This window comes from Aulonocara stuartgranti (assembly GCF_965226115.1).
Source record: "Aulonocara stuartgranti genome assembly, chromosome: 14".
Taxonomy (NCBI): Eukaryota; Metazoa; Chordata; class Actinopteri; order Cichliformes; family Cichlidae; genus Aulonocara; species Aulonocara stuartgranti.
In genome coordinates, this window is record NC_138950.1 from 25,797,768 (window position 1) to 25,822,491 (window position 24,724).

Here is a 24,724-nt window from a genome sequence, read left to right on the forward strand (position 1 = left end):
GATTTAAGTGCATTTTTTGTGCTTTGTAACAAGCACAGTGTTGGCTTCCTGTGTTTCAGTGTGTGGCCTTGTGTGTGTTTTATACACTGCCTGTGACTTTGCCGTGTGTGAGTTTTCAGAGAGTGATTATTTATATCCTAACTCTACCATCACTCACCTTAAGTCACAGAAAGTTCTTACTTGTATAATTGTGTCCATAGTGTACTGTCCATTTAGGTGTAAGAGGAAGACTTGGCTTACTTCTTCAAATTTGAGCTACATTTCTTCTTCTTCTTCTTCTTTTGTTCTATATTAGTTTTTTATATACATAACTGCTTGTGTGAGTGAGAAAATAGGCTTCACAGTGGAATCTTGACCTTGATCTGGAATTGTTGTTAACAAAGCAATCCCAGATTAAGCTCTGTGTACTCACTTATCGCAAATCTTCTTGCCTTATCACATGACCTTCATCACATGGAGTTTGTTCAGTTGTTATGGAATTGTAGAATTTTACTCTTTAATATTGTGAGCGCTTCTCATGCACGTGGGCTCTCAACTGCTAAGGTGAAACTGGATAATTCACAATTTAATTAATCTTTTAATCAACAAATTATCATGGACTATGTGTAAATGATGTGTAAAAAGTGTAAAACAAAATATCTGCAAAATCAAACATTTTATTATTAATCTCACAGGAACATTTTAATTCGATAAAGAGGAAATTCAAGTTTCCAGCTAACAGTTGCAAGCTTGATTAGCAGCTGCTAACTAACATAGGAACAATATGCTGGTTCACTCGCTAAAACCAGAGTGATGACTTTAGCCCATTATTAGCCAAATTATTGCATTAAAAACACCACAAACACCATCAGGAGTACAAGTTCAGTGATGTGAATTCGCTCATGTGACATCTAGCACATAGCTAACTGTTACACTGTTAGCTGTCTCAGTGTGGCCGTGCCCCTAATAATGCAAACTTTAAGCATTAATATCCTTTAAATGTGTCAATGATTAAAAGAAATCAGAGCCATTGAATGGAAGACTTGCGCCATCTCCATTCACTTCAATGGACCTTTTTTGTTTTTTTACAGGAAGGGCAGAGTCTTACAATAGCTATGAAAGTTAGCAACATATGCTAGCCATGCTAGAGATATAGCAGCACAGAAATTTAAAATGCATTTTTAAATTTAAGAAGTTAAAAAACAACCTTGTATGTTACCGGCACATATTTAAACATCCAGGAACTATTTGATAGTGATGTGCGGTACCACAGATTTTCTTTCCGGTCCGATACCAAGTAATATTCAGGGTGGTATCGACGATACTGATCCGATACCGATACTTTGTACAAAAACTTATTGTATTTATTGTATCTCAAATTATAGCATCATAATGATTACAGGACATCAGATTACTTGTTCTTATCACTTAATAATGCAGAGTTCATCATATAGAAATAAAAAAAACTGAAGTTGTGCACTATTTGAACACCTTGCCTGCCTGCTGGACTAAAGGACTCCGTGAAAGACGTCTGTCTCGCCCTAGCAGCACCTGTCCCTGTCCTCCTCTTCAGCCTCAACATTAGGGATGGGTATTGATAAGATTTTCATGATTCCGATTCCATTTTCAATTCTGTTTAACGATTTGATTCTTTATCGATTCTCTTATCGATTCTTTTTTTTTTTTTTTTTTAAAGAGAACACTAAGGTCGATTAGCTTAGAACTTTGTTTTATATCTTCTCTTTGAACAAGATAGAAATTTAGGAGTAACATGGCCTTACAATCATTTGCAAAATTGGCAAACAATTCCAAGGAATTGAAACAGGTCGAACCGGTTCTCAACAAGAACCGGTTTTCGATACCCATCCCTACTCAACATACGCTCGTCATATTCTGTGATATGATTTTCTCTGAGGTGTTTGACAAGGTTAGTGATGTTGCCACAACCATACATGCCAACCCTCCCGATTTTTCCGGGAGAATACCGAATTTCAGTGCCCCTCCCGAAAATCTCCCTTAGCCACCATTCTCCCGAATTTCTCCCAATTTTCCACCCGGACAACAAAATTGAAAAACCATATCGCAGAATTCATAGCGCGGCCCAGCCAATTCCAGTTTCCAACAATGGCGGCAGTGACTTAGTTTTAATATTACTCTCATTTCTCTTTCTGGGTCGCAAAAAAACTTTTAACATATTTTCAGGTGAGAATGTAGCTGTGTAAACTTCAAATATCTGAGCCGACCGACACATCGTCTTCAAACCCCCGCGGTCTTTCGCTACTCGGGTTAAACATGATATATAAGTCACTTTGATAACTGAGATTAAAGTTATTAGATTAGATTCAATTAAATTTAACTTTATTAATCCCTCGGGAGGGTTCCTCCGGGGTTTTCACACAGCTGAATAAACGTCAAACAGAAAATGATTAAACAGAAGAGTTTATGCCAGCGCCCGGTTATATTTTAGATTTGTGAGTGCGCACGCCAAGGGGCTGCGAGACATTTATACAGCCGTATTTCGCACATGACTATGAAAGGCGGAAGAGGAAGTAGTTCCTTTGAATGTAGACAATCCGAATGTTATCGTTTCTTTCCACTGTGTTCCTGTTAATGATAAACTACAAATTTACTCTAAATTACTAAAATATCAATATTTTAATGTGAGAATTGATTCTAGAACATAAATGATTGGTATTGGAGGAATCGATATTTCAGGATCGATACGCACATCACTACTATTTGAGGGCTACATGACCCGACACAACTCTGACTTACTCAGGGGCTCTGATAGAAATAAAGGGGGTTTTCTATGTAGACCAAACCTATTCTTGTGTCAGTATATATGATATATTAGGCTTCTGATTGGCCATCATTTCTAATTAAAGCTACATAACTACCTGCTGCTCTTGACCGCACATAAGATTGTTTTTTTGCATTTTGATGCAGACAGAGATTTAAAAATAGTGCTTATGTGGATGTGAAATGTCAGTTTGAAAAAACACCTGTGCACCTGTGCGTGTAGCCTGAGATGTTTTTGGAGTCGCTGGTTTTTTGGCCGTATTCACTGCCGCTTGAGGCTAGCTAATCGTGACAAACAATATGATTAGAAATCTGTTTAGTATATGACAGAAAACTACTAGGTGATTTACAATAAATCAAGGGTCATTTTCTCAAGTGTATGGAGGTTTGGTTACCAAACCCCGTGAGCCCATTTCACGGTGTACATTTTCATTTGCCAAAACAGAAAAAATAACGTTGGATTTAATAACGTCAAATAAAGGCTGGTAGTACACAGTACACGCTGCCTCTGTGATAGTGATTTCCTGTGGCACTGAATAAAATAGAGCCATCATTATCGTTATTACTTGCACTGTGGTTTTCCTGCTTTGCAGAGACAAAATGTCCACCATAAAAGGCATCTGTTCCAAACATGTGCTGCTCAAATTCTGACTTTTGACCTTTGTTTTATCTCTGTTATGCATCTTACCTTCATGACCGGCATGTCTGCTGACTATATGAGGAGCTAACCCCTTTTTTTAGAGATGTTAAAATGGTCTCCCCACCCCTCGTCTGTAACTGCCACACTCACGCTATCTGCTGTGACTGCACACAGTTTCTCTCTTCCTTTCACCCTCAACACAAACACCCATCTCTCTCGCTCTCCCTGTACCTCTGACATACACACATATACACACACACACACACATAAATCTGCCTCCATGTCAATACTCTTAATCGCTTTGGCCTTCTTTTGGTATTCAACCCTTGTGACCCTGATGCTCAAAAGCAATTCTTTCTTCACTTTATTTTTGATCCAGTCAGCTCTCTCTCTTCTAGTCCCCTCTGTTCTCATACTGGGGACTATTTCTTTGCTCTTGCCCTTGCTTTGTAGCCCTTGACCTGGTGTCCTTCCTGGTGTGTGTGTTTGAAAACGACCCACGGGGCATGTGTGTGTGAAAAAAAGATGGTCTGAGTAGATACAACTGAAGTCCTTCTTGTAACATCACTGATATGACTCCTTAAAACTCCTTCTAGATCTCGATGCAGGCCCACAGCATGAAGTTGGCACAAACGACGCTCTTAAACTCTCAGATTTGTCCATACACACAAACATTTGTACATACACTCACTTATGTCACACACACACACACTGGGAGTGTGATCTCCTCAAGGTAATTATCATAGCAGGGCAGGCATGCACACGTGTCTCTGGGGAATCTGTGCAAGTTCCTCGTAAACACACACACGCTCCAGGGAGTGGCGTGTGTGTATAACTAAGCCCTTGTTCGTCACTGGGTGTCCCTGAACGCCTTTGTCCTACGTCGATATGGTCGTTTCGGAATTCGGATGCCCCGTGAGCCCTCCCACACCCCATAATTAGTGTCACCAAGGCAACCAGAGAAAGAATGCTTGTATTCTTGTCGTGGTGGCAACTGCGTAAGCGCTGGGGGCCGGAGGTGCTAGTTGTAGGTGTTGGGAGTGGGAGGGTGGGGGGTGAGAGACCTCAGTCTGTCACTTCATGTGGTGTCCCATGGATGCTTCACAGACCCGCAGACAGGTTGTGATACCGTGGATGGATCAAACTTTAAGCCTGGGTGATAATTTCCTTGTCAGTTCAGCTAACGTTTGCATTTTTTTCCCTCTGAGTTGAACATGTAACCTGTTACCTGGTATAGGTGCCCTGTGTGAAAATGTAATTACTCCCTAAACCTACTGACTGGTTGCGCCACCCTTGGCAGCAAGAACTGCCGTCAAGCGTTTGTGATAATGGACAATGAGTCTTTTATGAGGCTGTGGAGGAATTTTGGCCCACTCTTCTTTGCAGTATCCATGGTTCCAGTAATTATGGCAAGCAACAAAGCAGCCTCAGACATCACACCACCACCACCATGTTTGCCTGTCTGTCATGTATATCATGAAATGCTGTGTTAGTTCTACGTCAGATGTAACAGGACTCAAACCATCCAAAAACTTTAGCTTTTGTCTCGTCAGTCCACAGAATATTTTCCCAAAAGTCTTGGGGATCATCAAGATATTTTTTGACAAAGAATTTTTCTATGGGTGTTGTTTTTGCCCAGTGTCTTTCTTATTCTCGTTAGCTGGGTATCGGGATCTCCACCCTTGGTCACCGCCTGGCACACATTGCACCTGACCCCTATGGTGCCCCCTGCAGGTGGTGGGCCTACAGGAATGTGAGTCCATGTCCCTTCTTTGGGCTATAACCAGCACGGCCCCGTGGCCTAAGGCCCAGTCACCAGGCACTTGACCTCAGGCACCCTCTCCAAGCCTGGCTCCTTGTCATTTGTGAGCTGTGGTGAGGCCAGCTGCTGCTGAACTTCATCGGTAACAAGCGGATGAGCAGTCAGGTTGCAGCCTACCTGGTCGTGTTTCTACAGTAGAATAACTGTTGCCATCACTTTGAAGTGTATTTGTGCTGAATTTCATCTTTGTTTTGTGTTGTTTGTGTTCATACCCAAATGCTAAGAGAAAGATGTGTCCTCATTAGGATAGGGATTTGTGTTGGTGTTTGGGATTGTAGCCTCAGGTGTTCGATTGTTAAGTAATAATTTTGATACAGTGTGTTTCAGGTCATTTTAGAGAGTAAGATGAAAGTAATGTAATGGGTGGTATAATGAATGGTTTTCTCCTTGGAGTAATTAAGTAATGTACTGCATTACTTCTAATAAATGTGTTATGTCTAATGTGTGTAATACATTACCTTTTTGAGTAATGACTCAACACTGATCACAACATTAGACCACACAACATACAATTAATTTGCATAAATGTAATGTGGTGCTTAGTAATGGTGGTAACTCTCAGAGCGGAGCTAATGAGAACCCAATAAGAATCGCTAAGAGAACTGATAAGGAATTGAATCAATAAGTAAAATGTATCATAGAATCAGAATGGCTAAGTTCTTATCAATTCCCATCCCTAGCCAATATTCCTTAACATCAAAAGGAGCCAGTTCAGGTGGTTCGGGCATCTGACAGGGGTACCTCCTGGGAGCCTTCTGGGTGAGGTGTTCCCAGCATGTCCCATCAGAACAATGCCCCGGAGCAGACCCAGCACAACTGAAGAGATTATATCTCTTGGCTGGCCTGGGGACGCCTTGGTGTTCCCCTGGATAACCCTGAGGTGGGTAGGGAGAGGAAGGTCTGAGCTTCTCTGCTTAGGCTGTTGCTCCCACCACCTGGCCTGAATAAGCAGAAGAAAACTGATGGATGGATCTTTCTTATTGTCATTCATGAACTCTGACTTTAACCAGTGCGCCCCAGGGTGGCTGTGGCTACAATGTAGCTTGCCATCACCAGTGTGTGAATGTGTGCGTGAATGGGTGAATGACTGAATGTAGTGTAAGCACTTTGGGGTCCTTAGGGACTAAGTAAAGCGCTATACAAATGCAGGCCATTTACCATTTAACTGTAACAAGTGAGGCCTACGGGTCTTTAGATATTGCTCTGAGTTCGTTTGTGACCTCCTGGATGAGTTGATGCCCTTTTGGAATAATTTTGGTAGGGTGGCCACTCCTGGGAAGGTCTGCCACTGTTCCAGTCTTTCTCCATTTTTGGATAAGGCTTAGAAATAGCTATGTATCCCTTTTCATACTGATAGATGTCAATGATTTTGTGTTTCAGCTGTTCTTGAACTTGTTTAGATCATGGCACGATGCATTTCTCTTTTAGCCTGCTTCACATTGTCAGACAGGTTAAGTGATTTCTTGATTCAACAGGTCTGGCAGTTATCAGGCCTGGGTGTGGCTCAGGAAATTTAACTCAGTTTTCTAAAAAAAAAAAAAAAAAACTTGTTTAATTACAGTTAATCCATGATGATTTAACAAGAGGGAGCAGGGAGCTTTTCACACAGGGCAAGGTAGGTTTTAATGGCTTTCCCCCCCAGCTTACTAAAACAAATCATTGATTAAGAACTGCACTTTATATTTACTCCGTTTATTGTTGACTAAGTTGACTAACTTTTGGTAGATTAGACAAGTAGTAGTTTTATTTCCATCAAATGCTCACATTAAACAGTCTGACAGCCTGGACAAGACGGCACCACGATGATTACAACCTCAAAAACTAACAGTACAAACTAAAAACAGCTACTACACACTTCAAGCAAGTGAACACAATGTTTTGCTCATTTGGAATGAAAGATCAATAAAACTCCTACAGGAATAAAAAATGTAAAAAAAAAAAAAAAAAAAGCTACATTGAAAGTCTCTGTGTCATATACTGGCAGAGAACCACAGGTAAACCAGCAAAGACATATTTGTGAGTAAAGATTAAACATTTTGTGACATTTACTCTGGTCATCAGTTAACTGTAGTGCCTGTGGGTTTGTTGAAGGAGAAAGGGGACAAGATGAGCATGATGAGCATGCAAGTCCTCACAGAACAAACTGAATGACCCCAGGAGCCACAGAGCTTCTCTTGTAGCAACTGGTGGGTCTCTACTTTCCTCTGCTGACTGCTTTTGGTAACTACAAGGCTTCAGGCAATAAAATCCTGTGAGCTGAGCTGTCACTGAACAAAGTGTTCCCTGCATTAAATACTGTGTTGTTGCCATCTTTGACATGATCAAAGACATTCTGTAAGTAAGTGCCACTTCACAGCAATCTTGGTAACACTTCTGGTCAATTTTTGAGGATTTATTTTGAAATTGTATCTTACTTTAATGGATAAAACCTGCAAACAGAATCGCAAAGTCAAAACTGCTCTCCAGGCATGTCTTAAAATTAAGTTTAACAGTTATCACAATTCATTCTACCTAATTTTTTAGTTTTTTGAAGATGAAATATAACAACACCCGTAGTCTGTGACTAGTCCATACAAACAGTTACTTATTTATTAAACGAAATATTTAAACGGGTCTTTTAAAAATACATTTCACTAATATTTTCTTCCTTTATTTTAAATTGGCGGATGGATATGTTCTAGCGGTAATAGTGACAAGTCCGGACTTTCCCGTAAATCACATCACAGAAACCGTTGGTGGCGACCAGTGGCGATGTGTTTTCTTCTGCTGCCTTTGGGTGACGTCGGAAATGTAGCAGGCATTACCGGCAGTGACGTTTATTGAGTAATACGTAGAAAACTGTCACTAGTAGTGCTACAGTGAATGTTAATGTAGTGCCAGTAATAAAACTGATTTGATTCATGCGTCAAGTACATTTTGTTTTCGGGATTAAATTGTTTATGGTGTTTATCTGAAGTATTTTGACACAGGATTTTTAAGGTGAAATTGAAGCAAAGAGTTGACTAGTTTAAAACGGAAAGCAATGAAACATTATATACCAGGTGAAATGTTTTGCTTATTATTAAAATATTTGTAACTTATATTTAGAATATTTAAATACATTCAGGTTACGTGCACTTGTGAAATTTAACGAGTCAGCGTTGCGAGACTATTTACCACCGCGGATGTACACAGCGTTTCCATCGAACAGCATGTTGACGTCACGCACTTCGCCAGTCACCCTGCTCCGCTGTTACCGTGTGGAGGCTGTGTTCGCTGTAGCTGCTAAACGTTGTTTTTCAGGTGAAGATGGCAGCAGGTCCTCTCTCTGTATCTTCCAATGCCTCCACTAACAATGATGGGATTCTCATTGGCGACAAATTTTACTCAGAAGTGTACCTTACAATCGACAACTCGCTTGTACCGGAGGAAAGGCTCTCAACGACGCCGTCGATGTTCGACGGCCTCGACCTGAACACAGAGGCCGATCTTCGTATTCTTGGCTGTGAGCTGATTCAGTCAGCGGGTATTCTCCTCCGGTTGCCACAGGTAAGCGCTCTTGACTGCAGTGCATTAGTGTTGGGTGTTTAATAATAATAGGCGAAAGTTGATGTGGCTTGTAGTTTCTGCGGCCTAGTTTTCAGCAGTGTGCTAAATGTTAGCTCTTGACGTTGGCGTGGTGGAATTAAAATGGCGGCGATCCATTGTGCAAGGTTAGGCCAGTTTACACAAGACGATGTACAATTATGCTCTTTTTTTCGCCCCCGTTCGACAGGTCGCAATGGCAACAGCTCAAGTACTTTTCCATCGTTTTTTCTACTCCAAGTCCTTCGTCAAGCACAGTTTCGAGGTAAGTGTGTTAAGAGTTTCCGGAGTGTTGCCGGGCCGCTGTCGGCCGGTATTGTTAGCATAGCATTGCATAACGTTGTACCTACGTTAGTGGCAGCCATATTGTCGAGTCTAACTCCACCAGTTAAAGAACTCAACGATGAAGTGAGATCTCCTATGAGTGTGAAACTGAGCACAGACTCGAAGTACACAATAGCACTGCATTAAAACACTTGCACTATTGTAGTGTCAGCATTGGTTTCAGTACATCATTACGTTTGTAGAGTGGATTGATAGGTATGTAAAGAGTACACATCACCCCCCACAACAAAACAGGATAGGGTTTATATTGTTGCCTCTTTTTTTTGTCTCGTGTTTGTGTTCTGATCACTTGAGCTCAGTTTTCTGTAGTAAACATTCCTGTTTGCTTATCATTTTATTTTCCAGATTGTTGCCATGGCTTGCATCAACTTGGCCTCCAAGATAGAAGAAGCACCACGGCGAATACGAGATGTCATTAATGTTTTCCATCACCTGAAGCAGCTCAGAGGAAAAAAGTAAGCACTCCAAATGAATCCAATGTTCTCCTCTTGAAAATAATTATTTAACATGTAAAAAATGCTGCATTGCAATGTTTTTTTTCCTGTTTTTGTTTTCTTATTTTTGTATTATGTAATGTTTGATGCTGATCTGTGTTTTTGCTGTGAAAGTGCCCTTTTGTTTATCCATGTACTCTAAACCATTTTAAAACTTTTCAGTTTCCGCTTCACTGGTAGTTTTGCAGTGTAATTGTCTACATTTAACATCAGTTTGACATTGCACTGAAATTAATGCCTCAAACAACTGGCTTCAAAAATTCAAGTCTATTATTTGTAAGACACAGTCACAGACAAAGCAGCTGTACCTGTGTCTTCATACAAATCTGTTGATGTCAATATTACAGATTTTGGCATTAACTTGACTTCTTTTTTCCCTTGCAACCAACTAACAGCGACCAGCTACATTTACCAAAGCCTGGGTGATGTGGAATGGTACGTAAGATGAAGCTGTCGGCATGAACCATGATGCGAGGGGGGTCTCCCTCCTCCCCCAGGCCCACCCCACCCCCTCCTGCGGGAGACTCCCGTGGTCTGAGCCACCGCGGGGCACTGGGATCGGGGATGACAGGTTGGCCGAAGGTCCTTGGCCCCCGGGGCGCCTTGAGGACTCCTGTGGTTCAGTCTTAAGCTTTGGGTATCTGTCCGTCATTCTGCGGACCCTTGGGTAATGTAGTTTTCTTCTCTGACTGCTCCTCACCATGCATTTTAATTGTGCTTAAAGAGCAACACCCCATCCACCACCAGCTGCAACCATGGCTTTTAAAGAAGTATCATCTTGTATGTTAGAATTAGAATGATTAGTTGGTTACTGTGAGTCTGTCGGTTTTGTGAGGGTCAGTGCATGTTCTCTAGCTTCAACAGTTTGCCATTATATGCTGTTAATTTGATATTGCATTTCTTAAGTGTAGCTGTGAGGTATATATAAAAGAGGTGTAATGTTAGGTTGGGATTTGTGCTTGTTGTATTGTCTTTAGTCCTCAGAGGTTATTTTTGTTTTCGCTTTTTTTCCATGCATGTGGTTTGTAGTGTAACATTCACATTAGAATATATTTCAGACATTAGAATTGCAGACTCGGAACTTTATATTGAAGTTTACTGGTTTGTCAGGGGTCGTGCTATATAATGAATGACTCTCACAAATCATTGTGGTTTAATTCCATTCCAGATTTTAATTCCATCTTGTGGGCACGATGACAGGCAACTTGAGCAGACGTTGGTGTATCAGCTTTGTTCGTTCGTGTTTTTTTTGTTTGTTTGTTTGTTTTTTGTGGATTTTCTTTCCACGAGTTTGTCTTCATCAGTGGAATGTTTTGGGGGTCAGTGAAGCGTAACTTGACTCAAAAAATCTCTGCTCTGAATGTTTTCCTTCAAAGTCTGGATTGCCTGCATCCAGACAGTGGTTTTGGTCAATTAATTTGCAGTATACTGACATACAGTATAAGAATATAGATGAGAATGAGTTGTGATGGAGTACAGTAATGGCGGCTTTCCATTTTTATTTTAAATTGGCGTTAAGATTGAGGTTCAAAACGTCTGTTGTGAAATCGTAATGTTAGCACCAAGTTGATATTTCTGTTAAGGCTGTGGCACAGGGTGTGTTTTTTGGGTTGAGGGCTGTCTTTGAATCTCACAAGCTTTCACTGGAACCACAGGAGTCCACAAACCCCAGCAAACTGTCAGGCATGCAAACAGTTAACTGTTGCTTTGAGTTGGTTGAAATGGGAAAAACGAAGGGGCGCAGGAATTCAGAAGGGCACTGTCTTTTTTTCTTTTTTAAATTTTGTTTTGTTTTTTTTTTCTTTTAAATGCAAGAGGGAACCAATATTTTATTTTGATTCCTTTGCAAACTAGGACTCCAAGTCCATTGATACTTGATCAGAACTACATAAATACCAAAAATCAAGTCATCAAAGCGGAAAGGCGGGTCCTGAAGGAGCTTGGATTTTGTGTGCATGTCAAGCACCCTCACAAGGTGAGTTTCTTTTCTTTCTTTTTTTGGGTAATAACATTTTAAATGTAATAAGCAGCTAATGCAGCTGTACAGGAGACAGGGTTAAAATATTATTCTTACTTAACAGAACTGGTTTGATCTTGGAGACGCTCCAGGGGCTATTGAGCAGGGTATTTTTTTAACTTCAGTGTATGATTACAGATCGTTGTCCTGTATCTTCAAGTCCTGGAATGCGAGAAGAACCAGACATTGGTGCAGACAGCCTGGTAAGTTAATAGTTTTTCACAGACACCCCCCCCCCCCCCCACAGCAGCAACCTGTGTCATGTCTGCAAGAAGTGCTACCAGACCTGGGCTAAAGATGAAGTTGAACGAGTTTCAAATGGTTGAATTTCAGAAGAGCACTTGATTTATCTGCCAGGAACTTGGGACTGACCCATATGTGGACCACCTGTCAGATAAGTAATGTTCAAGTGCCTACCAATTTACAGGCACGCATTTGAAAAACATTCAACAGCCATTTTGCCCAGGTCTGAGGACGACATTTCCTCACTCCATTTGAACCCTTCCACTTTTTTTTTCTTCTTTTCCCTGATGGAGCAATTTGTGTTATTACAAATTTACTACTTGTCTCACTCTCTTATCAGCCCTTACATGGCTTACTGTAAAGTCTTTTTTTTTTTTTTTTTTTTAAATTTGCGGTGCCCGGGGGACTTGGTTTAACTTTGTCCTTTCTCTCTACTCTTTGATTAAAGGGTAGTCCATGCTGGTAAGTCACATAAAGAACCTCTGAACTCTGCCTCCTCCAACCACATGACCTCAGGAAGCTCCCCCCATTGGCTGGCTGCCCCTCTCCAGACAGCCAGTCCCAATGCTGAGATTCACTGAAGGGGGCGGGCGGGACTTTACCCAACAGCCAGCATCGTCTTGTTTTCTCTTGGGTGTCCAAAAGGATTTGTATTTTTTGGTCTTGCTATAAAGGTTTTCATCTGTAATAACTATTTTTGCCAAGTAGCTACAGATAGATGTATATTCTAACTTTTTTTCGTTTACTTGCATTTATCAGTGAAGTAAACTTAGCCAGAACAGACTTTTTTTTAACTAGTTTACCTGCCTTTTTTTTTTTTTAAATTTACAGTAGGTATTGTGTCTTGTCCCCAACTGACGTGGTGTCCAGACATGTGTCTGTCTTACAGGCTGATCGAGTTCTCAGGTTTTGCCTCCATGGACCTGTCTCACCCACGCAGCACTCAGAATCCAACATCCATGTGTTATCTATAGCAGAGTTGGCATGCTAGTTTTGTTCTAGGCAGTTTGGACTGAAGACACTTTATCTGAATGGCAGGTTTTCAGCATTTGCAGCAAACTTTTAACTGGAGCAGTCCAAAATTTTATGTATGGTTGGAAATTGGTATTGACAAGGTAATCCCAGTGCCACTGCAATGCAGAGGAAGTTTGACTGTGTTAGATGTAGTTTTTTTCTTTCTTTCCCCTAATGGTGGGTTTCTTGTGTGAGCTTTCTGGGATTAGTGTTTGGGTACTTTAAGGAGTCTCACCACCATGTTTCTGTTATCACACTTCTGTTTTTGTCTTTGTGACATCTATTTCTTAAGGACATAGATGTGACACTACCCCGTAACTTGCCTGATTCACAACCTGGCCATCATGCCATTCCTAATACTCTCCCAATGTCTAATCTCATTTATTCATTGTCCTAGACAACCCTCTGACACATAATCTGTTTTTAGCTAATCATCACCTGATGTCTTCTAGAGAAGACCTCTAATGAGTCTTACTAGAAGGGAGTTTCACTCAAGTGGACTTTGTGGTCATTTCAGTTTGCATTATACAGTTTTTACCTAAAGTGGTAAATGTTCTGTGGCTGAACCTTGAATAAATGTTAAAATCCGTTTTTACTTTGAGCATATCAGCATACCACTGACTTCAAGAACCACCAGTTGCATGCTACATGACATGCTGTGCTACCCAGTTCCCCTCAGATTTGTGGCAGCTGCATCTTAGATAAATATTCTACATCTGCGAGCCTGCATGTTCCCCACCTTGTATGGCATGTGCCCTTGTCTTAATCGTCATTAGAGCGTAACCTTGTTGGCCTCCGGGCACAATTAGATGAGGTGGAGTTGGCAGGTTACCAGTAGATAATTATTTTTTCACCATCCGTGTCTTCATGCTTTATTTGTGATGTGATGCGCTCTCATGGATGCCCCAGAGAGAAATGGACAAAGTTAAACCTGAGTTTATCTCACTTGAGCACTGTGTCAAATCCAACAGTCCAGGGGTCCAGTTAACAGTGCTTGTTCAAAGAAAATTAAAAAAGTTAAATCCCTGGTTAGGAGCTTGTACTGTAGAGAAATGTTACAGATTATTAACCTGCAGTACTGGGTTATAGTCAATGAGTGTAATATTGAAAGATGGATTTAAGGTTTTGTGTGGAGAAGATGCTATGTTTTTGTTCGTTCTTTTGTCTCCATAGGAACTACATGAACGATAGCCTGAGGACAGATGTGTTTGTGAGGTTTCAAGCTGAGACGATTGCCTGCGCTTGCATATACCTTGCTGCCCGAGCACTGCAGGTGAGAGGAAATAGTGAAAATCTGAAACTTTTTCCTGTTGATAGTCCCACATTGGCACATCAAAATGTCTTTGTCTAATAAGAGCAATTTGATAAATAACTCTGCCTTTCTTTTTCAGATACCGCTGCCAACCAGACCCCATTGGTTCCTGCTGTTTGGAGCCACGGAAGAAGAGATCAAAGATATCTGCATCACCACCCTGAAACTTTACACCAGGAAGAAGGTAAATATGAGTGCAGCGCTTTCCTATGCTTTGCATTAACTATAATCCATCCACAATGAGTGTGTTTTGTGACTATTGCTAAATAGATTACGCTCAAGTCCTGAATGATAAAACATGTCTAGAACACACTGAAGCATGGGCCGTCTTTAGTCGATTTTAAAAAGCACTGGGTCAAGTCTTGGTCAGACCCTTTGAACTCACATGTTGGATCAATGGATCAACTACTGTGATTGGCCTGTTCCAATTCCTCAGTGCTTTTTACGGCTACTTCCCCCCAGTTTTTAAATTTATTAGTGAGAGAATAACAATCATGATTCCAGTATAAGGAATAATAATCATCGAGAGCAGGACTCTCAAATGTGAACACGTTTCTGGAGGGAGATTTCTGAAACTATCAGGATTCATGTGAGGGAATGTACAAACAAGTGGGAAAATAGAGAGCTCGACATGCTCCTGATTCTTCATTAAATGCTGGTAGTCCAGAAGCAGGACATCATCAGTTACCTGAATGGCTCACATAGCACTGTAATGTCGTAGCATAATTGTTGATAAACCATCAATTTATCTGCTAACAGTTACATTAGGCTGCGCACATTCCTTCTGGGCATTTAAAATGTGATTATAGCAGAAATCAGCCAAGCATTTTGATGTGACTGGAGACTAAAGCAGACAACTTACCCATTAGACTTGAGCTGGGAACATGAAGCAAGCAGAGGCTTCACTGTAACTGAGAGCTTTTCTGTGTTCAGACAGTGTAGAGTCTAAAAATTCAGATGAAATCCCAAATTGTACAGCTCAGCAGGCTGATCCAGCAGCTGTGGAGGCAAAACTTTATTTGTCAGTTTATTTTCCATTTGTTCAAAACTGAGCTTGAGATTCTCAAATAAAATAAAAAATACATGAAGTTAAAAAATGTTTTAAATTTAGGTAGGCCTTAAAAACAATTGAAAAAAAATCACGAGTAGTAGAGTTAGTTCAAAGGCTGATGTCATCTTTCTGCAATCTCGTCAACATATTGTGACAGATTACATCGATCCAAGGTTAAAATAAACTAGCATACACTCCTGCACTGTATGGCTCAGGGGAAGGTGCCTCAATGAAAGTAAGAGCTCTTGGCAGACTTGGTGTAAACTTTTTTTTTTCCTTCCCTTAGCCTAACTATGAGCAGCTGGAGAAGGAGGTGGAGCGAAGGAAAGTGTTCTTGGCAGAGGCTAGGATAAAGGCTAAGGGTCTGAATCCTGATGGTACTCCTGCACTGTCCACGCTGGGTGGCTTCTCACCTGCTTCCAAACCGTCCTCCCCTGTGGTCAAGGTGGAAGAGAAGTCCCCGAACCCCCAGACTGTCAAACCAGTTAAAAAGGAACCAGACAACCGTACCCAGGTCAACAAGAGTCCACATAATGGGTAAGAAACGCATTTTAAGTCAATATTTTGCCGTCATTTGTAACAAGGTAATAGTTGTGATCTCTTACTTGCCTGATAGTCTGTTTTCAAGTTCAAAATGTTTGTCTTCAGGTTAAGGAAGGAGGTAAAGATTGGGAGGAACAGTAGGAGTGGAAGTCGCTCTCGTTCAAGAACGCGTTCGCGGTCAAGATCGCGCTCCTTTCGCAGACAGTAAGCTCTACAGTTTTGTGTTTTAATGTGTGTGAATGTGTAGCTCTACCTTCCTAATGTTTAAAAAGATCTGATTTTCATAGTCTGGTTGTTTCTCATGTCCATTTTTCCCACCTGTTGTTTTCGCAGTTACAACAGCAGACGCAGCCACTCAGGGACCTACAGTTCTCGTTCACATTCTCGCTCTCACAGCCGTAGCCCATCACCACAGCGGCATCCGCCGTCACCACTCCTCCCCCACCTTAAATCCAAGTCCAGTCACCACAGTAATAGCGACTCCAAGCCCAGCGGTCGTCACAGCAACAGCGGAGGTGGAGGCTCCGGTCATAAAAGGAAGCGCTCGCACTCTCGGTCGCGGTCCCGCAGTCCAGTCAAAGTAGAAAGGGACCGTGACAGAGAGAGGGAACGCGAGAGAGACAGAGACCGCAGCTCCTTCGATCTGTCGTCAAAGAAACACAAACATGACCGAGGAAGTGGCCATCGAGACCGGAGGGACAGGGAGCGGTCCCGATCCTACGACAGGGACAGAGAGAGGGAGCGTAGCCACAAGAGCAAACACCACAGCAGTAGTGGGCACTCGGGACACAGCCGCCACCGTCGCTGAGACCCAAACCGACCCCCTCAGGCTCTGGGGCTGATGGTCACATGAGTACTTTGAGTATATGCAAATCAAATTAGACGCGCCCTCTGAACATTGACTGACAGATTGATGTTTAAATTTAATATTTGTGCAGAAGGTAAAACAGAAGTTAACCAAACATCCATGTAACAGAAAAGATTCTTGTACCTTGCTTTATTGAAGACCAAAAATTTTCAAAAACCTTGTCGAAGCTGCCGTGACTGAAAACACGTTTAATTGGATTTGCCATTTTGTGTACCAGCAGGGGTCCTTCCTCTGAATTTGCTGGGTTTCTCATACACACCTGGCGTCAGACCATCAGCGTATACAAGTTGATTTTAATTTTTCAAATTTTGTTGAAGTCACAAAACATCTGCCCAGCATTATGATTCATCTCAGTGGAAACAGTGGAGCCAGATATGTCACCACGTGTCTCATGTACAAATGTCTTTGATGGAATCGGGTTGCTTTGAGTCTCCTACAGAGCAGCAGATCTGTAGCTGACATTTATCTTGGGTGGTTGATGGTTTTGCGTCTACATGCACACTGCAGCTGTGACCACCACCATGAGGTGCTCTACAATTACCTTTAAACATTTGCCCAGACTGGCAAAGGCAAGGTTGTAGTGTGACATCAGCTCCAGACCCAACCATATATCCTGACAAACCATCTAGCCTACCCAACCCAGCCCCCTCTTGTTGTTGTTCCCCCCCCTTTTTTTTTTTTAGTTTTACATATAATGTTATGGACATTTGGGGGGGAAATTATTTACAGTGTAAAGACGGAATGATGACCACTGACAAAATGTGAATGCTTTGATTTATAAAAGCAAATGGCTCAGTGGACGTACTGAAGAATAAATGTAAAATAAACATTCAGGAAAGATCAAAATGTTTGCACAGTCTTTGTTTTCTTTTTTTTTTTATTGAACAGATATGTGGCTGATGCTGTATTTTGTACAGTTTCAAGAGTACTGTCTATTTGACTTTTTATTTTATTTTTTATTTTTTGACCTCCCAGCAGGGAGTGCAGACTTGCTGCAAAAAGATTTTAGGGTTGTCAGTTTTGTTACACTGGTTTTTAGTCTGCACGTGTTCATGTCCAATTTTTATTCAGTAATAAATGAGCTATGCCACTGACCTGTACACTCCTTTATTGAATTTGTGCCTGGTGTAAAAAAAACAAAAACAAAGAAGCATTGGTTCTAGTGGCAGGAGCCGTTGTTTGATTTGTATTGTTGCCTTAAGTGGAGACAGTGAAGTCTCAGCTGATCGGAGGGTAAACTGAAGCTATGATCTGAAATGCATGGACTCAAACAGTTGGGAATACATCTGATGCAAACGGTTTAATCCTGCTAGTTTGAGTTGGAGGCACGGTACACATGAAGGTTAAAAAGAAACTGGGAGGAAAAGTGACATTTATGGCAGCCAGGGGGTGCTGTAGGCCTTAAGTTTCAGTGTTATACAGCTTTCCATGTGTCCTCACTTGAATATCCTAAAACACTGATTAAGAGATTTAATGTAAGAAGGCCAAACGAGTTTAATTGTAGCCACAGCTGATACTTCAAACTCAAACAAAAAGGGATTCCAGAAGGTTTTGCTATGTATGTTTGTCATAGTTGCCATGATTGAGCAAAGTTTAACTATTTAGGGTCTGTTTTTAAGCAGGATTAATGATGAGTCATTGTAGAGAGTCAGCAGGTGGTATTCAGTCACCATTAATGGTTTTAAATACATTTTTTCCTGCTAGGACAGCAGCTCTCTGCATGTGTTATCAGTCACATTATGGTGATTTGTAAAACGTGCAGGTATTCGTTGAAGAGATAGCTGATGGAGACTACCGAGTATGTCAGAATTCCTGATGATGGACGTTAGTGGTGCTCCATGGAGATGGATGGTGAGAAAGGCAGTATTTTTCCACCAGCCCCGCAGAAAAATCGCTATGAAGCGAGATAAGGTGTTGGAGGTCACTTACAGGACTGACATGATATTCTCTGTGATTCACAGATAGTCCTGTAACACGCTGTACTCCAAGCAAAGAGGCTTCAGATCAGTAGTCACTGTGGTTACTTATGTGTTTATAGTACGAATAAACAACTGAAAGAGTGCATCACAAGCTGAGCCCGGCTCACTCAAAACGTCCAGCTGTCAGAAATGATTTGTTGCAGTTTAACTGAGCTTGATCTGAATTTGATTATTATATGTAACTGCTACCAGCTCTGACATGCACTGTGCTGTGTCAGATCCTACAGCCACGCTGCCAAGTGCTCCCTAACGCTTCACACCGAGTCATCTCCAAAGCTCGTGATTGAGGTGGTCCAGTTTCGTTCCTGCATGAGAAATGTGTCTCGAGGAATGAAGATTATGGAATAACTTTGGTAATTATCCTATTTTCTCCCCACGTGTTTCTTTCTGCACGTACTGAGGGTCTTACTAAAGTTACAGCATCTTTAAAGTGAGAGCCCGAGTGTAATTTACACTGATAATGTAATGACATCCAGGAGTTTGGACGGTGTTTCTGTAAAGGAAACCTTTAACTTCTTTCCTGACTGAAGAGCAAAAAAAACCAAACAAACAAAAATTCAGCGACGATCACGGCGTTCAGTTATTGTAAAGATTTATTACAGCGCTCTGTCTGATAGGCAGGCATGCAGAAGGTGCAGCAGGCAAAATATGACAATCACAACAATAACTGTTGAATTTTCAAATAGAATACAGCTTTCATTTGTTTGCAGTGTTAATTCAGAGTAATATAAAACAAGAGAAGAGGAAGACGAGGAGGAGACAAAGTAAAATCTGGCATTTGTAGTTTCAGTCGTCTTTCCAGACACGATAAAAGTGTTAAATGCCTGTAAAAATAAATACTGACATTATATAAAAACAATCAAATGCAATCGAACAACATGCTAAAGGTTAAAAGCAAGAAAAAACAACAGCAAACATCTATGATTCGCCACACGAGGCTGATATTAATGCTAATGTTTTTATACATTCACTGGAATACTTATAATCATCTTCACAGTTTGTGTGATTGTTAAAAATCTACAGCAGTTTCCATCCTGCTTCATAGATAGATAGTAGGGGTGCAACGATACACAAAATTCACGGTTCGGTTCGATACTTTGGTGTCGCGGTTCGATATTTTTTCGATACAAAAAAATGTTCATGCCTTTTTAATTTGTCATTTATTAAAATTATAAATATATATTTCAACTCAAAAGTACAGTTTTTAAATTTAATGTTGCTGAAACAAAATAAAAAAAATAAATCTATCTGATCGAGAAATCGCTCATCTTTGGAAAAGAGAGTTTATTACAGAGAAATGGCTCTTTTCAAAATAAAAGCTATACTATACGCTTCTTCTGGGCTATATTCTCAGCAGCATATTAAACATATCAGGTCCCCATGAGGAGAATCATGTGCTAACGGCTGTCTAAATGACGGGTAAAGTTTGTAGCGTGCATGCTTGTTGTTTTTGTCTGCTTCCACTTGTCTTTGCACTAGGATGTCTGTGTAAATGTGCAGTCATATTTGTTGTGTTCACACTAGTGCTGTCAGCGTTAATCTCATTGAAATGACGTTAACGCCACAACACGGCAAATCTCCGTTAACAAGTTACCGCGGATCGCCCCATGAGTGGGGCTGGACGCCCCGTTAACGGGCTAATTGCGCTAACGCACTAGTTCCCACAAATTGAGCATTGCGTGGCACATCCGACATACTGTTTTACTTTTGTCCATGACGCGCTTACCTTCAGGGTCATGCTTCACATGAAGACCAAGATGGTTCCAAAGGCCAGATCTGAATGAGGGTGGGGGAGGTTCAATTTGCCATGTTGCAACGAGCTTAGCTTCTGTCTTGCTAGCTTGCGCTGCGCTCAGTGGATCTGCACTCGACAGTGCAGCCTAGGCGGAGTAGTCGAACGCAGATCCACTGAACGCTCAACACAGACAGCATCGTCAGAAGAAAAGTTGATAAAATAACTAAAAAATTTTGTATTGTTCGATACATATGCGTACCAAACCGAAAGCACTGTATCAAACGGTTCAATATCAATACAAGTATCGTTGCACCCCTAATAGATAGATAGATAGATAGAATAGAGATTTGGAAACTAAGCCACCATGGCAGCACTGACAGCTGATATCGCTACTTTAACACAACTCTGGCATTCATGTTATAACACATTCACTTTAAACACAAATCAACACTGTTCAACTAAAAAGAGCAAGAGCTTTATGAAACCTTTACAATACAGCAGGTCAGCAGAGGTGCTGAATATAATAATGATATCTAATAGCATAAAACTTTGTCTCAAATGTAGTCAGGAAAAACTTTTATATAGCACCAAATCACAACAGCCGCCTCAAGACACTTTATACTGTAAAGTATAAAGCAACCCTACAATAATAGAGAGAAAACCCCAACAATCAGACAACCCCCTATTGACCCTGTGCACGAGAAAATGCTAACTTCCTGGTTTGAGACCGGATGTGGGGTTGTACATTTCCGGTAGTTTTACTTTGCGGTCAATCGCTACTGCAAAGATATCCTCCAAAATCATGTCCAAAACTCGAAAACGGAAAGATCGCGTTAAGTTACAAAGAGCAGAAGGTGGGAACGCTCACCACTGTTGTGTCACAAAAAATCTAATGATCAATTTTGACGTTTAAAGAGTTTAGATCGATCAGTTGTTTACATCACTCAACACAAGCAGAACTGCATCACTGCAGCAGAAGACACATCGTCCACATTCAGAAGCACATCTCTGTATAGTGACTGGTCTTATGATGTAAACAGGCAAATGTTCAGCATTCAAACTACAGGTGAAGAATAGTCAAAACAGATGTTTCCCCCATTATGTTGATATCAGCTAGTCAAGTACACACCTACACAGCATGTTAACAAACCGTGAAAAAAGCCACACAAAAAATGAATGATTGCTGGTAACGGTTTCTATACATTAGTATGTACGAAGGGTATGTTGTGACTTACCTTCAAAATTACAGCGGTCCCTCGCTAATAACGCGGTTCACCTTTCACCTCGCTGTTTCGCAGATTTTTTAGTGCAAGTTTGCATGCTTATTTTTTTTACGTCACATTGTGTCCTGCGTCCCGATCGCTGCAGATGATCTCCTCCGTGACGTCTCTCATGTACAGTACAGAATCGCTGCATCGATCGCTAGCAGTGTGACTCTGAAGAGCAGTACTGTATGTCCAGGAAAAGTTTTGCACCGTCAAAAAATAAAATTGGCTTTCTTGATTTCACCTATCGCTGGTTATTTTTAGAACATAACACCCGCGATAAACGAGGGACAGCTGAGAAATATAACATTTGAATCCCTTTTCTCTTTTGCTCTGAGGCCCGGGGAAAAAATATCGACAAGTCAATGAACATCATTTACAGACATATTGGGTAAATGCCCAAGACATCTATAGAAATGTAAATCGCCGCTTGATTCATTCACTTGATTAACGTGTTTTGGATCGTAAACCAGGCGCGAATAGGACACCGGAAACAAAGCTCCCCACAGGAGTTTCCGCACCGGAACGTGCACACAGTCAATTGAGCAAGCTCATGGCAACGATTGGAAGGAAAAACTCCCTTTTAACAGGAAGAACGCCCCAACAGGACCAGGCTCAAAGAAGGCCAGGCATCTGCAGCTACTGGTTGGGGGTGATTGGTGGGAGATGGGACAAAAAGGCAAACTATCGGTGTGAAAGCCAGAGTTTAATAATTATTAGTGATTAAATGTGAAGATAGTGGTCAGAAACAAGATGGTAGGCTGTATCCATCCTGATTGTCAGCAATCGGAATCAGTAGGTTTCATTCATCTAGGACCAAGATTATCCAATTCCTTTCTGTCCACAGTTTCTTGAGATGCTGCCGTACCCCAATGAATGTAAATATTAATTTTTATAAAAACTTAAGTGCAGTCATGGGGGAATACCGCACTGGCTTTAGGGCCCAAAGTCATGTGTGTAAGTAGGTCATAAGGAAGGAAGGAAGGAAGGAAGGAAGGAAGGAAGGAAGGAAGGAATAAAAATGTGAGGGAGAGACATGATGTAAATAATATGATTTGTAAGCAGATGCAGGTCAGCTCTGCTGTGTGTGTGGTGGTGGGGGTAACAGGGACAGCTAAAAGTACAAACGGGTAACCTGACCTGGTGGGAAAGGCTGTGTTATGGCTGCATTTACACAGCTGACAGGGGTTTAGCCAAAAGACCGACGAGAGAGAGCTCGTCTGTCAAACGAGTTCAAATTAAGACCACCTTTAGCAGCTTTAATGTTACATATAACTTCAAAAAGTGCTAAGGCAGCATTCACCTGTGGGTAGAGAGAGTGAATACCTGTCTGTCAAAGTTCAACTGGTGCACACTGTCAGTTAGAGCCAATTTAAACACTCACATCTTCACTCTTTCTTCATCCATCCGTCTCAATTTTCAGGGAGAAAAATAAAAATCTAATGACACATTTCCCCCCAAAATAAAATAATAAAATCACACAAGCTTTTAAACCCAAACCCGAGGAACAGGCCTGTTCTAAAGTAAGCCAGCTCACCTCCACTCTCTCTCTCGCAGAGTCACTGAAAATCAGTGTGACTCAACTGGCAACCTTTCTAAATCTACAAGGAAACCACTCATTTGCTTCAGTGATTTCTTAGAAACCTGTGATCCAAACTCCACTATTAGGCAACAGCTGTGCTGACGCTGCTCCCGACCCGTTTAAGCTAGGAAAAACCCGGTTAGTGATGAAAAAAACAGAATACAGCAGGATACATGACACAAAATGAGTTAAACATATCCTATTATTGGCCCTGTTTGACATTTGAGGAAATATGCTGTCCCCGGCTGCCACCCCCTTACCAGGAGTTAGTCATAGCCAGACTAGTCAAACTCAAATTCCAGTCTTTACACTAAGCTTTAGCTTCATTTCACTTGACTCACACAGCTACTTGAAAGCAGCCTGAATCATCTCTTCCAGTTCTTGGCAGGAAGGTGACTGCATATATCGCAAAGTGCTGAACTATTCCTTTAAGATCACTCACTCTCTCTTTCACACACACACACACACACACACACACACACACACACACACACACACACACACACACACAATTCCAGTATCCAATGTGCTCCCCATCTGCTGTCCATTAGGCTCGTTTTTCATCCTTCCTGCTTTCCAGAGGAACTGTTCAGTCTCATTATTGCTACAACTCCTTATGAGGTCTTTGCTTCGATGAAGTCTTTATTGTTGAATACTACTCTGGACTCTAAATGTGTCATTAAACGGAGAAATCCCAACTTCCCACTGATGCCTGCTTCGTTTGCTTGTAGGAGCAAAGCGGAAAAGTCAGGTGACATCTGAACACGTAAAGCAAACATTTGCTATCGCTGATGGCGGCCTACGTGCCGAGAAGCATGGCACACGGGCAGGTTGGTTAAACGTAATGGTAAATACAGGGAGTCGTGTTTTTGATACGTAACCATCCTTCATTAGTCTTTTATTGCTGGTTTAATGTCTAAAAATCCTTTTTCTTATTTGCGCTCCATCATTACTACGACTGAAGACAGAGCTGGTGGTGCTATTGACAAGTTACTAGCAGTGCGCTTAGTTTTTCTTCTCAGAGTCACCTGCTGGGGTTTTTTTTATCCCCCCGTCTTGTAAATGCTTACAAGAAACAAATATCCTACATGTGGAAGTCAGCGTATGTTTGGCTGCGCGTTCGCGTCCCCGCCGCCGTCTCGGTCGGTGCCGCTCTCACAGGTAGGTGGTGGTCTCTCTGTTCTCCCTCTCTTTGGCCTGAGCCACAGCCACGTTGATGCACTGCAGCCACTCTTCAGCGTGTTTCTCATCCTGAGCCTTCAGCACGTACGTTTTACTGTCGGTGAAGATCTCGAAGGCGCGCGGCAGACCCCGGTCCCGACGCTTCTTGGCTACCACCTGCAAACAGAACAAGTGGGTGGGGAAGATTAATAGACAAGATGACTTCATCATCTAGCTCGTTTGGAGGAGAGCTGCTGTCTTTTTAAAAAAAATGTGTTTTGGCTTCATGTTGGTTTCTTCTATCATATTTA

At 41.5% G+C, this 24,724-nt stretch overlaps 2 protein-coding genes across 7 annotated transcripts in view; one reads left to right on the forward strand and one right to left on the reverse strand.

The window, feature by feature from the left end:
• Positions 1-8,428: 8,428 nt before the first annotated feature.
• ccnl1a (cyclin L1a) lies at positions 8,429-17,785 on the forward strand. Of its 2 annotated transcripts, XM_082502046.1 has the most exons (10): positions 8,429-8,768; positions 8,995-9,069; positions 9,495-9,604; positions 11,498-11,618; positions 11,799-11,863; positions 14,091-14,190; positions 14,309-14,413; positions 15,567-15,817; positions 15,929-16,027; positions 16,157-17,785. In XM_082502046.1, exons 1-10 carry the CDS (start codon positions 8,529-8,531, stop codon positions 16,629-16,631), a joined length of 1,641 nt encoding a protein of 546 aa, XP_082358172.1. In that variant the 5' UTR covers positions 8,429-8,528; the 3' UTR covers positions 16,632-17,785. The 2 variants fall into 2 exon arrangements, with proteins under 2 accessions (XP_082358172.1, XP_082358173.1); XM_082502047.1 differs by lacking the exons at positions 8,429-8,768; positions 8,995-9,069 and adding an exon at positions 10,039-10,214 and having other exon boundaries at positions 9,521-9,604.
• A 1,460-nt stretch (positions 17,786-19,245) lies between these two features.
• The window catches only part of veph1 (ventricular zone expressed PH domain-containing 1), a 91,001-nt gene continuing 85,522 nt past the window's right edge, over positions 19,246-24,724 (reverse strand). For 4 of the 5 annotated variants that reach the window (XM_082501780.1, XM_082501778.1, XM_082501779.1 and 1 more), the window contains one exon: positions 19,246-24,590. In XM_082501780.1, coding sequence (XP_082357906.1) covers positions 24,408-24,590 — 183 coding nt within the window. In that variant the 3' untranslated portion in view covers positions 19,246-24,407. The remainder of the gene's footprint in view (positions 24,591-24,724) is intronic. The other variant, XR_014270617.1, reaches the window with a different exon arrangement.